General features: G+C 40.3%; 1 protein-coding gene across 1 annotated transcript in view; it reads right to left on the bottom strand.

Annotated features, from left to right (window-relative positions):
• Positions 1–7,253, bottom strand: part of LOC124798577 (glucosidase 2 subunit beta) — a 182,106-nt gene extending 174,853 nt beyond the window's left edge. The window contains exon 1 of the mRNA XM_047262039.1: positions 7,024–7,253. Within this exon, the coding sequence (XP_047117995.1) occupies positions 7,024–7,117 (94 nt within the window). The 5' untranslated portion in view covers positions 7,118–7,253. The remainder of the gene's footprint in view (positions 1–7,023) is intronic.
• Between the last annotated feature and the right edge of the window lie 8,846 nt (positions 7,254–16,099).

Raw genomic sequence — 16,099 nt, 5'->3', positions numbered from 1 at the left:
TATAGGCACTGCTGACCGCAGCGCTGTATTCTGCCTGTTTACATACCTCTGTATTTGAATACTCATGCCCATACCAGTTTCTTTAGCACTTCAGGGTGTATTTTAGTACTGTAAGTATCTCAACATACAATAAAACATATACTTCACTGTTATTTACAAAACTGAAATGTCTTTGCATTATCCTTCACAAACTGCAGGAGCTATCTGAGATATAGCTGTCTTTGAATTATAGAATACAAATTCATGGCTGTGAAAGGACTCTCCTAATGTCACAAGCCAAAGACTAATAGCGAGTCTAAGTTTCACAAGTAGTGTTTATTTATGAAATGTGTCATTTTTTGAAATGAGCAACTCTATAAAATTCATTAGAATTTTAAAATCAATTGACAACAGTGACTTCTTGTGCATTCAGCTCACACAGCCTACCATTATTCCTGACACACCTGAAGCAATGTTTGTGAGTACTGCGGATGGAAGGTTGCAATTAGAAACAGGTTTTCAAACTCCGTGTACACATAGCTTTAACTAAAAAGTTGCACTTCTTCGGAAAAAGAGACTAAATGCTGTTTTTTTTACAAGCGTAGCCATTTATTTATGCCACTTATATTTATTGAGTAATGGTCTGCCCCCATATAGTATTATATTTTGTCTTAGGAGAACTGCAGCTCACAAGCTTCATCTGTTTTGCTTTGTAAGGGTTGTAAGTGGCTGTACTGTTCAAGCCCCCTTGAGAGGAGAAATTAAAAAAAGTCAATCCCATCAGACACACACACACACACACACACACACACACACACACACACACACACACACACACACATATATATATATATATATATATATATAAAGGGAAATTCATTGTGAGTAGCAACAACAACATTTTGTGGTATGGTGTCCCATCGGATAAGGGAAGTATGGGGAAGGAAGTGGTTGAGCTGGGGTAGGAGACCAAACAGTGAGGTCATTGGTCTTACGGGATTAGAGAAGGATTGGGAAGGAAGTTGATCACGTCCTTTCAAAGGAACCATCCTGGCATTTGTGGAGGAGGAGGAGGAGGAGATTAGTGCTTTAACGTCCTGCCAACAACAAGGTCATTAGAGACGGAGCATAAGCTAAGATTACGGAAGGATGGGAGAGGATATTCGCCATGCCCTTTCAAAGCAACCATTCCAGCATTTGCCTGGAGTGATTTAGGGAAATCACAGAAAACCTAAATCAGGATGGCCGGATGCAGGTTTGAACCATCGTCCCACAAATACGAGTCCATTGTGCTAATCACTGGACCATCTCACTCGGTCCTGGAATTTGCCTGAAGCAATTTAGGGAAATCATGGAAAACCTAAATCAGGACCATCGGATGTGGGTTTGAACCCTTGTCCTTCTGAATGGAGTCCAGTTTACTAACACTACACAACCTCGCTATGTGGGTGTGGTTTGTTTCTCACTAATGATGCCTGTCACCTGGATTCAGAGGAGATCTTTTGATAGCTGGCTGAAGTGTCAAAGACTTGCCTATGAGAAGAATGTACAGCTCACAATTTATAGAAACATTCCCAGAACCAATCGTGGGCTTCTGTTTTGGAGCCTCGTACAAGGATTACACAAAACAGTCCGTGAATTCTGTGATCACCTCTGTTGTAGATTTCACGTGCAGCGCTATCTGGTGGAGAACTGTATGCCCCCTCCCTGCTGCCATAACTAGGTCAGGTGTGCACTACACTCGAGATGTAGAGTCCACTTCTGTAGCAATATATGTGTATCTTAGGTTAGAGAAACCCTGTGCAAGATTGATAAACAGGTATGTGAGTACTCAAAAGAGCAGTGAGCTAACTGTATTTGTTATAGAAGCAATTACATGTTCTTGTACTTCAGATAAAAACAAAAAATTAATATTAGAGAACAACTGGATCATTATGTGTAAGGCCCCATGAAAAAATAGCAGTAAGACATAAAATTCCTAATGGATTACATACTAAAAAACCAAAGGCAGGACACCAACATTAGTGGCATATCTGTTGCTGAGAATGACTAAGAAATCCCTAATGAGATTCATGCAGACACATAATGTGAAACAACCTAGTTGAAAATAAGCATCAAAGGTAGCTTACAATAGTCAGAAATATTTCTATCACCCTTCCACATCAAGTATTGAGTGGTGGAACACTTCACTTCAAAGAAAGATAAAAATAAAGTGTACAAATTTCCCAACCAACACATTTTCATAAGCGAACATTTGTATCGGTCAGCATTTGGAAGACACAAGCGCAAAGGTTCCAGTAAAATTGTTACAAATATTTACCATTAGATTACAATTAGCTGTAGATTAAACTACTCACCAGCAAAGCAAAATGTATTGCTAAAATGCAGTTAAGGTGTACAAGTCTGTTCTATAATTTCAGTGAATGTGGAAATATGGATAAGAGCCCATGAGGCTATTATAGCACCACAGATCAGCAACAAAGTCCCTGAAGTTACTGACCCCTCCCCCTTTCCCCCAGGAAGGCGTCACCTTCAAATTATACTCAGAACTGAGAGCTGGGCGAAACCTGAGGTAGAAGGCTCCAAAATGTTTAATGGAACATTTTACAAAGTGCCAGATTAGGCTTCGTAGAAGGGGGGGAGGGGAGGGTGAGATATTCACTGCAAATAACAAAAATTTTACGTCTTTTGAGGTCAAAATTGCGTCTAACTGAGAAGTCATCTCGATGCAAATAAGCAGTATAGGTGAACTAAATATGTGTTTCTATTAGCCATCTAATTCTGCTTTAACAGTTGCAGATTCTTTCAAGAAATATCAATGCTCATCAGTGGGGAAGTATCCTGATCATGCAGTATCAGTAGGAGGCGAGTTTAACCAACCAAGTGTAAACTGGGACAAATACGGATTCATTGCAGACGGTAAGAAAGTCTTGGAAAGGAGTTGTGGATACATTCTCAAGAAACTGTCATGAACACCTAGTTCGACAGTCCACACACAATGGAAACATTTTCGGACCTCACAGCTACAAACAGGAGTTATGAACAAAGTTTTAACTGTTAGAAATTGTTTCTGGAGAAATGTGCATTGAGTAACTAGATAAAGGATTGAGAAGACCCACCCAGGTTTAATAACAGTATCCGAAAATTGCTGAAATAACAGATTATTGTACTCTCGATTAAAAAGTTATGCTTGACAGTCAACAGGCAACAGTTAGCAGAAAATCTTATAGTTAGAAAAAGGTCAATGCACAAAGCGTCCACTTTCCAGTTATACGTTCATAAAAGATGTTGCTGGGAATCCTAGAAAATTCTAATCCCGCATAAAAGAAGTTATTGGGTTCAAGGCTTTTATTCAACCACTCATAAACCAGTCTGTGTGTGTCAACAGAAAACAGCAAAAGGAGAGCTGAAGGTTTACATTTTGTTTTGAAAAAAATCATTCACACAGGAGGATTGTTTGACTGCCACAAAAACTCCCACACAGAGGACACAGAAATCTGAATCCATGGCACTGACATGCAACTTGCAACTGAATCAGTTGAACAAGTCAGACACCAGATGCAGATGGAATCCCAAACTGGTTTACAGAACATACTCTTCTGCACTGGCCCCTTACTTACTTCGAATTAATATGAATATCTTACCCAAAGGAAATATCCAAGCGAGTGGAAAAAGTGCAAGTGGCTCCTGTGCACATCAAATATAAAGGCACTACACACAAATTTGCAGACCAGTATTGGTCTTCTGCTGAATTCTTTAACACATTCAAAGTTTGAGTATAATAAATTTCCCTGAGACAGAAAATCTTCTATACACAAATCAACATGGATTTAGAAAGTATTACTCCTGCAAAAGTTAACTAGTTCTTTTCTCACATGATATCCTGCAAACCACGGCTGAAGGGCTACAGCCAGGTGCCATATTCCTATACTCATATAATGTGTTCGACACAGTGTCACACAGCAGTCTGTTAACAAAGGTTTATGCAAATGAAATAGGTTCTTGATATGCGAGTGCATCAAAAACTTTTTACATAATAGAACCCAATATGTTGTCTTGGATGGAGAGTGTTTATAAGAGAAAGGTATTGGTATAAATGACCTAACAAAGTGCAATAGGACTGCTCACGTTCTCTGCATACATGAACGATCTGACTGACAGGGTAAGCAGCAATCTTTGGCTGTTTACTGATTATGTTGCAGTGTACAGGAAAGGGTCACTATACAGGATGACTTGGATAGTATTTCTATCTGGTGTGATAAATGGCAACTTGCTTTAAATGTGGAAAAAAGTAATTTAACATAAATGACTAGGAAAAACAATCCTGTGATGTTTAAATAAGGTATTAGTGGTGTGCTGCTTGACAGCCATGTTGATTAAATATCTGTGCATAACACTGCAAAGTAACATGAAGTGAATCAAGCATGTAAGATTTATTGTAAGGAAGGTGAATGGGCAACATTGATTTATTGGGAGAATTCTAGGGAACTGTAGTTTATCTATAAGGGAGATCACATACAGAACACTGTGTGACCTATTCTTGAATACAGCTCGAGTGTTTGGGGTCCCCACCAGGTCTGACTAAAGGAAGAAGACAAGGTAATTCAGAGATAATCTGTTAGATTTGTAACTGGTATGTTTGACGAACACACAAGTATAATGGGAATGCACAGAGACCTGAAATGGGAATACATGGAGGAAAGAAGACATTCTTTTTGCGAAACACTACTGAGAAAGTTTAGAGAACAAGCAGCAGACTGCAGAAAAATTCCATTTCCATCAACACACATCTTGCTCCAGAACCACAAAGACAAAATAAGAGAAATCAGAATTTTATGAGCGGAACAGGAAAGGGAATGACAAGAAGTGGTACGGCATACCCTCTATCATGCACTGTACGGTAGCTTGTAAAGTACGTATGTATACATCCTGCTGAATGGAAAGAAGGGCGTATTTCTGCTAAACTAGGCCGGCAACAAAATGATTACAAATTACTGGAGCAGCCAACAGCAAAGTTTTCTTTATTTTGACTGACATTTATGGACACAAGTATTTGCTATAAAGACTTTTGTGAATAATCTGCTTCTATTGATGGCAATAATGTGACAAAACCAGTGATATAATTATTTTACAACAATTTGCAGCAATGTAGGCTTTTTTACTGAAGATAAAAGTACATTGCACAGCTTCATAACGATCTAATTTCAACAATCCATACAAATGCATACACAAATCTATGTTTCTATGCAAATAATTCTGGATCGACAGAAGCGTCCGATCCCACGCGTCGGCTTTGACCCGTGACGTAAGGGTGTTGTCGTGTGTGACGTCATGACGGCGCGGAGTTTGGTTTGAGTGTGGCTGTCTCCAGTTCTGTTTTATCTTATTTTATTTATTTTTCTGATCTGGTCGTTCTATCTCGTGAGATTTTTTTTTTTTTAATTTAAAAACACTTATTACTTATTTTAATTATTTGTTTCCTCCAATTTCTGTTTTAGTTTATTATATTTATCTTTCTGATCTGTTCTTTCTATCCCGTGAGATTTTTTTTTTAAAAAGACAAAAAACACTAATCAGCTTCTGAATCATCTTTATCTTCTATGGGTTGCAGGGGTTACGACCCCTGGGGAGGTGGGTGGGTATTCATGCATGGCTGTCTTCACTTACACGTTTTAGCTATGCAAGGCGTCTAAATTTGTTTACATTTAGTTTGCCCCGCACTCAAAACACCCCATTTCCCGCGCTTGTCCCGTTAGTGTCAATAGGCTTATTGTGGAAAGTGTGTGTGTGTGTTTGTTTTTGTTTCCGCCATATTTGTGACGTCATGGGTCAAAGCAGACGGGCGGGATCGAACGCTTCCGTATTTCCATAATTCTTGTTATTCTTCACTGTGTCAACACATGCCTTCAGAGAAGGTTGCTACAGAGTTGAGATGAATGAATTCATAAGTGCTAGGAAGCTGTACATCATTACATGCTTTCTTTGGCCTGAATAATAGTTAATGTCATGTAATTCTTAGTTCTTGATCTGTCTCAACAAAGGCTGCACATAGCCTACAACAAAGCAGATGATGTTATCAGCAAGTTAAACTGAGAAGTAAAACACTATGTTGGGTCTATGTGAAGCCTGTGCACAATACAACATTATTGCAAACACAAATCAGTTTCACCTGAAACAGTGTACAGTATTGACTACATCTGGGCTGACTTTCAAGTAATTTGGACCAGTATTAATGGATTTTGGTGATTCTGGTATATTACCGATGAGTGTAAAGGCAGCCTTCTCTTAATGCTCATCATCTTACAATTCCAACTGCGGTTATTTTGTATATAGACAGATCAACGATAAATGTAAATTCTATTACTTCTTATACATACAATGTATGGTGGGAAACTCTAATATGCATATTCAGAACTTATTTTTTTTTAAAAAAATTGTGTCTGATGTCGTGAACTAACTACTGTTAATGCAATAAGCAAACAAGCATTAGCTGAAGTAACTGACCACTAAACATTTTTCAGAAAAAAGTTTTAATTTTTTGTGTCCACCTTAAGAATAATATACGAGTTAATACAGTAACAAGTTGTAAACACATCTTCGAATATAGGCAACTGCTTTATTATAGCTTCAAGTAGATACATATGTTCTACACTGAACACTGCTGTTAATAATGTACCACAAATCAACAGAGAAAAGTTGGATTTTGCTCAAAATGGAGCTAAATACTTAAGCGGGAAAAAATTGCAATGGACACTTCAGTGATCGAAAATGGCTAACACATTATCACTCGGTTTAATAACAAAGTGGATAAACTGTACGTCTTGTCCAGGTAAAACTGCAACAGACTTCAGCACAACGCTTCGGTCTATACCTACAGAAGTAAACATTTCTCCCTATGGATTGTATTTTGGCAACATTCAGGTGCTTTACAATTACTCAGCGATGTAGGATCTACTACGTATGTCAGAAATGAATTCCACCAATAAACAACAACGATCCCATGTAAACAAGAGTGGCTCATAAAGTTGCATTCTCAAAACTCACTCGATAGAGCGACTCCTCGAGGCCGAAGTATTTCTGACGTTCCAGTGTACTGGAAAAACAACGCAAATACAGACAATGACAGACGAAAAATCATTTCTTTCTTTATTTTCTTTCGCGCCGGCTTCTTCTTAACCTACAAATCACTTTGCTGCGCTGAGTTTCAAGTTATCACAGATAACATAAACCTACACGTCAGTCGTTCGTTTACTTATTTCTATGCCATGCCTTGTCTGTCAAAGATAGTAGGGCTATCAGAGAGACTACCAAGGGTGTTAGAAAGGACTACGCAGAAATATACACGAGACTGTAGCCCTGTCCAAAACCGTAGCCTTCCCTTTATTGGATAATCAAATGATTATAAATTAATTATTAGGAAAAAATTTCGAAATTTAATTTGAATATCACATTTATTCCTTGATTTTTACTGTCACTCTGTGGTTTTACGTTCATAAACTTGTAGGTGTAGTGATTGTAGAGCACGTACTGCTTTTCTCATTTAACAAAACATTAATCTTTCACGTTGTCTTCATTAAAAATGTACAACAAAAAGATTACCAGGCCACGGGTGGAAGTAACGTTTTGAAAATGTAAAAAACAGAAGTCATGCGTGGAAATCCGGAGTTGGTTCGTAAGTAAATTACGGGTCTGCCGATCCTTTCTTTTATTATCGCCAATATATCATTCACGCGTGCAGACTGCTGTTTATTTTTTTCATTTAGACCTAAAATTGCCTCATCTGGACTTTCGATATTTGAAAAGTTGATCGGGTGCGAGAATTATTCAACAGATAAATTTTCCATGAAGGCTTAGTCCACGACGAACTGTGGGATGTAGTAGGAAACTGTCCTTCGGATCCAACGAAATCGGATTTCCGGTTTATATTCTTCGCGGGCAACGCAAATTGTTCCCTTTTAAGGACGCGATCACAGTAGTGGAAGCCTGGAAGAACTTGGAAACAGCATTTGAAGGTTTTGGGCTCACATGTAGAGTGGTATTGCACAGAATTTTAATTATAACCAAATTAGATAACTACTAGACGGCAGAAGAGTATTGTGACCGCATTTAAGATAAATGAGATGAAGTTCCCAGTGAGTGGAGAATGAATAAGAACTTTGCTCCTGGCTGGATTACTGGATCAAAAACAACCTATGTCTATGGCACTTGAAGTCAGGGTCACACATATCACCAGAGATTCTATTGAATTAAAGTTACTTCAAGACATGAAATCTGAAGAAGCAAATGGAAATGAAGATTAACTTTATTTCTAAATAAACAAGATCATACAAAACGCATTACCAAATGCATCTAATGAGATGGAAGTCTTATTCTATATCCATCCTTACATACATAAAACAAAATGTATGTATGATTGCATGTATGTGTGTATGTTCAGCACTGCCTTCGAAACCACTCAATCGATTTCAACCAAATATGTTGCTTGAGAATCAGCACTGCGAGAGCTGGAATCTCGTACCTCCCACAGGAGCTGTGATACAGGTAAAAAAGTGTTTTGCCACCCCTGACATGTAGGCTGCCCTGTACAAGAGGTATGTTGTGTGAGTAGTATTTGCATTACTTGCAGGGGCTACACATGAAGATAGGTGCAGCTGAACACAGAGAGAAGGACAAGATATATAGTGAGAGAAGGGGAGCAAGGGGTGAACACAGAAAGGAGGGGGAGAGGATGGACAAAGAGGGAGTAAGAGATGACGAACAGAGAGTGGGAGAGGGGAGGATGAATAAAGAGAGTGAGATGTGCAGAGAGAGGGTTGTAGTGACCTTGCTAAATTCTGGGCACTACTGTAGAAATAACAGCTGTGTTGAAAACTGTAGGCAGCTTAGAGGACTGAGGCAATGGTATGCCAGTTTCATCAACAGCCCTGTTTACGTACCATTAGGTGGGCCAAATTGAGCTTTGCAATCCTGTTGATGTAGCAGAAGTGCAGTGCAACTATAAGGCGGGTCAAGTGGTTTCTACATCGCTGAGCGCCAGGAATGGTGAATTGTAGGTGGTTAGAAGACATGTTTGGGCATAACAAACATGTCATAAACCAATATAAAATATACTAGTTGATTTTAGCTGAGGTAGGCGCAGTCTGCAAACATTCACCGTGAAGTGGGGGCCACACCCGTCACCACCAGGTAAAGGATCAACAAGCAGCGTATCCCAGATAGGGGCCATCACCTCCGCAAGACCAGCTCTGAATCCTACATCTGTCACCAATGGACTTAGTGCTGCGTGACAGATGATCTGCTCTCAGGCTGTCTACAGCAGTAGCAAGACTTCTTTCTTGGAGATCAGTGATTCATGTCTACATCTACATCTACATCTACATAACTACTCTGCAATTCACATTTAAGTGCTTGGAAGAGGGTTCATCAAACCACAATCATACTATCTCTCTACCAATCCACTCCACAACAGCGCGCGGGAAAAACGAACACCTAAACCTTTCTGTTCGAGCTCTGATTTATCTTATTTTATTTTGATGATCATTCCTACCTATGTAGGTTGGGCTCAACAAAATATTTTCGCATTCGGAAGACAAAGTTGGTGACTGAAATTTCTTAAATAGATCTCGCCGCGACGAAAAATGTCTTTGCTTTAATGACTTCCATCCCAACTCGCATACCATATCTGCCACTCTCTCTCCCCTATTACGTGATAATACAAAACGAGCTGCCCCTTTTTTGCACCCTTTCGATGTCCTCCGTCAATCCCACCTGGTAAGGATCCCATACAGCGCAGCAATATTCTAACAGAGGACGAACGAGTGTAGCGTAAGCTGTCTCTTTAGTGGACTTGTTGCATCTTCTAAGTGTCCTGCTAATGAAACGCAACCTTTGGCTCACCTTCCCCACAATATTATCTATGTGGTCTTTCCAACTGTAGTTGTTCGTAATATTAACACCCAGGTACTTAGTTGAATTGACAGCCTTGAGAATTGTACTATTTATTGAGTAATCGAATTCCAACGGATTTCTTTTGGAACTCATGTGGATCACCTCACACTTTTCGTTATTTAGCGTCAACTGCCACCTGCCACACCATACAGCAATCTTTTCTAAATCTCTTTGCAACTGATACTGGTCTTCGGATGACCTTACTAGACGGTAAATTACAGCATCTGCGAACAACCTAAGAGAACTGCTCAGTTTGTCACCCAGGTCATTTATATAGATCAGGAACAGCAGAGGTCCCAGGACGCTTCCCTGGGGAACACCTGATATCACTTCAGTTTTACTCGATGATTTGCCGTCTATTACTATGAACTGCGACCTTCCTGACAGGAAATCACGAATCCAGTCGCACAACTGAGACGATACCCCAGCTTGATTAGAAGTCGCTTGTGAGGAACAGTGTCAAAAGCTTTCCGGAAATCCAGAAATATGGAATCAACCTGAGATCCCCTGTCGATTGCGGCCTTTACTTCGTGCAAATAAAGAGCTAGCTGCGTTGCACAAGAACGATGTTTTCAAAACCCATGCTGATTACGTATCAATAGATCGTTCCCTTCGAGGTGATTCATAATGTTTGAATACAGTATATGCTCCAAAACCCTACTGCAAACCGACGTCAATGATATAGGTCTGTAGTTCGATGGATTACTCCTACTACCCTTCTTAAACACTGGTGCGACCTGCGCAATTTTCCAATCTGTAAGTACAGATCCATCGGTGAGCGAGCGGTTGTGTATGATTGCTAAGTAGGGAGCCATTGTATCAGCGTAATCTGAAAGGAACCTAATCGGTATACAATCTGGACCTGAAGACTTGCCCGTATCAAGCGATTTGAGTTGCTTCGCAACCCCTAAGGTATCTACCTCTAAGAAACTCATGCTAGTAGCTGTCCGTGTTTCAAATTCTGGAATATTCCATTTGTCTTCCCTGGTGAAGGAATTTCGGAACACTGCGCTCAGTAACTCCGTTTTAGCGGCACAGTCGTCGGTAACAGTACCATCGGCACTGCGCAGCGAAGGTATTGACTGCGTCTTGCCGCTTGTTTAGTTCACATATGACCTGAATTTCTTCGGGTTTTCTACCAAATTTCGAGACAATGTTTCGTTGTGGAACCTATTAAAGGCATCTCGCATTGAAGTCCGTGCCAAATTTCGCGCGTCTGTAAATTTTAGCCAATCTTCGGGATTTCGCGTTCTTCTGAACTTTGCATGCTTTTTCCGTTGCCTCTGCAACAGCGCTCGGACCTGTTTTGTGTACCATGGGGGATCAGTTCCATCTCTCACCAATTTATGAGGTATGAATCTCTCAATTGCTGTTGCTACTATATCTTTGAATTTGAGCCACATCTCGTCTACGTTTGCATAGTCAGTTCGGAAGGAATGGAGATTGTCTCTTAGGAAGGCTTCTAGTGACACTTTATCCGCTTTTTAAAATAAAATTATTTTGCGTTTGTTTCTGGTGGATTTGGAAGAAACGGTATTGAGCCTAGCTACAACGGCCTTGCGATCACTAATCCCTGTATTATTCATGGTGCTCTCTATCAGCTCTGGATTGTTTGTGGCTAAGAGGTCAAGTGTGTTTTCGCAATCATTTACAATTCGCGTGGGTTCGTGGACTAACTGCTCGAAATAATTTTCGGAGAAAGCATTTAGGACAATCTCGGAAGATGTTTTCTGCCTACCACCGGTTTTGAACAAATATTTTTGCCAACATATCGAGGGAAGGTTGAAGTCCCCACCAACTATAACCGTATGAGTGGGGTATTTATTTGTTACGAGACTCAAATTTTCTCTGAACTGGTCAGCAACTATATCATTGGAGTCTGGGGGTCGGTAGAAGGAGCCAATTATTAACTTAGTTCGGCTGTTAAGTATAACCTCCACCCACACCAATTCGCACAGAGTATCTACTTCGACTTCACTACAAGATAAACCACTACTGACAGACACAAACACTCCACCACCAATTCTGCCTAATCTATCTTTCCTGGACACCGTCTGAGACTTCGTAAAAATTTCTGCAGAACTTATTTCAGGCTTTAGCCAGCTTTCTGTACCTATAACGATTTCAGCTTCTGTGCTTTCTATTAGCGCTTGAAGCTCAGGGACTTTCCCAGCACAACTACAACAATTTACAACTACAATTCCGACTGTTCCTTGACCCAAGCATGTCCTGTATTTGCCATGCACCCTTTGAGATTGCAGCCCACCCCGTACTTTCCCCGTACTCCATGGTGGAATGGTCCTTAGTCTTCACCACTTGGGTGAATGGTCCAGTACTTGCCACTGTCGCCTACAGGGGCAAGCTGCAAGCTCTACTTCCGAGTTCTGACATCTGCATGAGAATTCTGGTAGATGGCTGTGCCACTGGCACTTTCAGTATGCTGCCACGCTGTGGAAATTGGGCACACCTTACCGAGAGGGCAAAATAAGTGTCAGCATCACAGTGGGACACATTACAGAAAATCGGTTTCCTCAATGATCAGCAGCGCTTCCACGTTGTATATCCAAAGATGCGTGAGAGTGACATCTCTGCACCACCATCTCCATCTCCAATTGCACCTAAACCTCTACACCATAGAGTTCTTCACCACCAAGCCTCTACAGTTTGGTGTCAGAAGTCCTTGACCAGTCAGCTGGTGCCAGCAGAGTCAACCTCCACAGACAGTGTGATGAGTCAACAGACTATTAATTTTTTTGTTGTGTTCCTGTTTTCGTGTGTAGAGAACGTGGGGTCTAAGTGAGATTCGCTTGGAATTGAGGGTAACTTAAGTGCCACCATCAGAACTGACTGGTTGTTCTCAGTTCCACAGTAATACTATGGAACAATATTTGCAATCTGTGTGGTGTAGTCAGTGTAATTTGCTTGATCATTCTGCATTGTATGAGTAATTTGTTTTAATTATCATAGGTATGTTCAAGCCACTAGAAAATACATGTGGTCGAGATAGATCATGATGAGACATAGGTTGTAACTGATGTAGTGTATAAGCTAGTTTTGATTGTTTTTGTGCGTCAACCCTTTTGATTGGAGGTTTGAGGGACTTCGGCCGTTCACTTATGTAATAAAATTGAACACCTACAGCTGTCCTTATGATGTTATTTAGTATATGCCTACCATTTTGGGTGCTTCAGTGCACCATCTTCAAGCCTTAACTGACGCTGTGGGGGTTAACTCCAATCGTATACATGATTCATCAACGGCCATCGTCTATGAACTGCTTTTTGCAGACTACCTGTAACAATGGTCTTTGTCTCCAAGCATCAACTACAGTAGTCAAGCCTTAATACTCTTGATATTGTGACACAGGGCATTGGGAAGTTGCTTTGGTTGAGGGTGGAACCAGAGTGGCCTGCTAATAGGTTGTGTGTGGTGTCAGGTGCATATCCAATCTCAGATATCACTAAGACTGTCGACAACTTGGGACTGTGCTAGTATTTCTCTACTGTGGATCTAAGAAGTTGGTACCACTAGCTGGAGGTATTCCATGAGGACCGATCGAAGACGGCATGGTAGGTCTCCTGAGGACACTTTCAGAATATCAAAGGATGCCATTTGGGTTAAAAAAAAATGCACCAACTACTTTTCAGTGGTTGTTGGGTGGGCTATTAATAGGCATAAAACCTCGGCAATGTATGGTATAACTTACGAGATAATTGTTTTCGCGAAGGATATGACAGAAGCAATACAATGGATATGAGGGGTTTTTAAAAAGTTTCGTGCAGCACATTTCACCCTATGTACTGAGAAGCATCATTTTGCTTTGGAGGAAGTTGTGTAATCAGTGCATGTAATTAGTAGTGAAGGGCTTAAGACGGATCTAAGGATTTTGTAGGCACTGAAAGATTTTCCAGTTTCTAAGAATAATAAAGGTTTACAGTCATTTTTGAGTTTAGCGAATTATTATAGAAAACCAGTTTTGGATTTACCAAATTATTATAGAAAATTCGTAAAAGGCTTTGTTGAGGTGCCAAGACAGCTTACAAACTCGTTGAGGAAAGGCAGTTCGAGTAGGCAAGGAATGCCAGGATGCATTTAAGGAATTGAAAAGGGCATTAAAGTTGAGTTTGGTTTTAGTTATTTCAAAGAGTTTGTGCTTTGATGTGACGCTTCCAACCAGGTTTTAGGGGCATTTGGAGACAGGTGATAGAGACAAAGAAACCCTGTACCATACACTTCTGAACAGTTGAATAGATGGAAAACGATGGAAAATTAAATTGTCTGCGCGATAAATGAGATTACATATTTTCAGTATTATTTATGCTGGAAGAAATTGAAGGTGGTAACTGGCCATGCTGCTCTTAAATGCTTAGTGGAGCTAAAGGGTCCTTCTAGTAGGCCCACAACGTGGGCACTAAGACTGAGTGAGTTTGTACATGACGCTGTACATAAACCCACTAACAAAAATTGGAATACAGATGTCAAAGCAGAAAGGTAGCAGTAATACAGATGTTGGGTCACTGTCTTGTACAACAACAACTGGCACAAGATGCTGATGCTGACTGCAAACTGTAGACAACACATCCACAGTTTGTTGTATATAATGGCCTGTTATGTAACGCAACAAGGTTGATTTCCTGTTTGGTGGTGACAGCTAAGCGGAGCGAAGAAGTTTCGAAGGAGGCACATGATCATCAGCTGTCTGGGCGTGGAAGGTGTAGAACAACAAATAAAATAGTGGTGGAATACTATTGGTGGAAAACTAGAAGGTGAGATGTCGACCAGTACATAAGCAAATATATATAATAAAAACCAGATATCAGCCATAAGCTAGTACCATTGCAAAGACTGACAGAAGCGTTTAAACTTTTTTGAATGATTGTAATGGATAATTTGGGACCATCTAACAGACTCCTGCAGGGAACCATATTGTATTAACCTTTATTGATCACTTTTCTTGGTACATAGACTCGACCGCCATTCCTAACCAGCAAACAGTGACAGTGACACAAGCAACAGTCAACAGCTGGTTGCTAAATTTTGGCGTGATAGAAACTACAATCATGGACCACGGAATGAACTTTATGTCTGATTTGATAAAACAGTTGTCATTTGCTATGGGTATAAAAATTAAAAACTAGTCCTCTGCAACCACAAATTAATGGTAGGATAGGTCGCTGAGTCATTATGTCAACTCACATCATAATAATATTTATCATTTTTGTTGTGGCCACATATAATTGGAAAGTCCATCCTAGTATTGGGTTATGAGGTGGTCCATGGAGGGAGATGCCTTTGCTGTTTGACTAGGACAGCCTAAAACTGGAAAGGACAGTGAGTCTGATAAGCATTTTGGCAAAACATTGAGAGAGGCATGGTGGCATGTTCAGTGAACAAACACCAAAGCTCTGGAACACCACGAACAGGTAGGAAATTGCATAGAGAAATTATCACAGTATAGGTTATGGCAATGGCTTATATTATAGAGCCCTTACATCTCGAAAGGTGTGACTGAAAAATTTGTTATCAGGGACTGGACGAGGTAATTGAAACAAGTTTGCGAGTTAACATCACACTTCAGTACTGATTTGTACAACATTAGTTGATGTTTGACACCTGCAACTATTTCAAGATGCTCCAGATGCACTGGTGCAAGTATTGCCATCCACTAGGGAGAGGATGAGGAGTAGAAGGAAGAAGAGTGATTACCAGAATCTTGCGCGGCATTCATATGAAATCTCAAATGGATTGAAGTCTAGGAGATAGGCAAGGATATTAAGTGTTTCGTACTATGTTGCGTACAATAAAGGGATTAAGCTGAATCGTAATATTATTGGGTTGATACTGTGTAAGTGTCAGGAAGGTGATATATGGTTGATAGCAGGATTTGAGTGTGAAAATTTTGCTGTCTTGGATGTCAGGTCATTCCAAAGAGGGAGGGGGAATGACTGCATGTCCCTGGCAACAGTTTCCCGAATGCCAGAGGTAGAGATGAGTAAATCCTAGTCGTTGTGGTGCTTCACCTCTTCACCAAGAATGGAATGGGATACTGTGTAAGTTGGATACCGGAGTGCTTTTCGTTAGACAAGAGGCTGTGGTTCTCATGAGTCATCATTGGATGCTGGAAGTAATTTTAAATGCGAGCTATTTGCGTAAAAAAGGTGAAGATGTTGGA

The sequence above is a fragment of the Schistocerca piceifrons genome, chromosome 5, assembly GCF_021461385.2.
Source record: "Schistocerca piceifrons isolate TAMUIC-IGC-003096 chromosome 5, iqSchPice1.1, whole genome shotgun sequence".
Taxonomy (NCBI): Eukaryota; Metazoa; Arthropoda; class Insecta; order Orthoptera; family Acrididae; genus Schistocerca; species Schistocerca piceifrons.
Note: the sequence above shows the minus strand (reverse complement) of the source record. Positions and strands in the feature narration are given on the sequence as shown.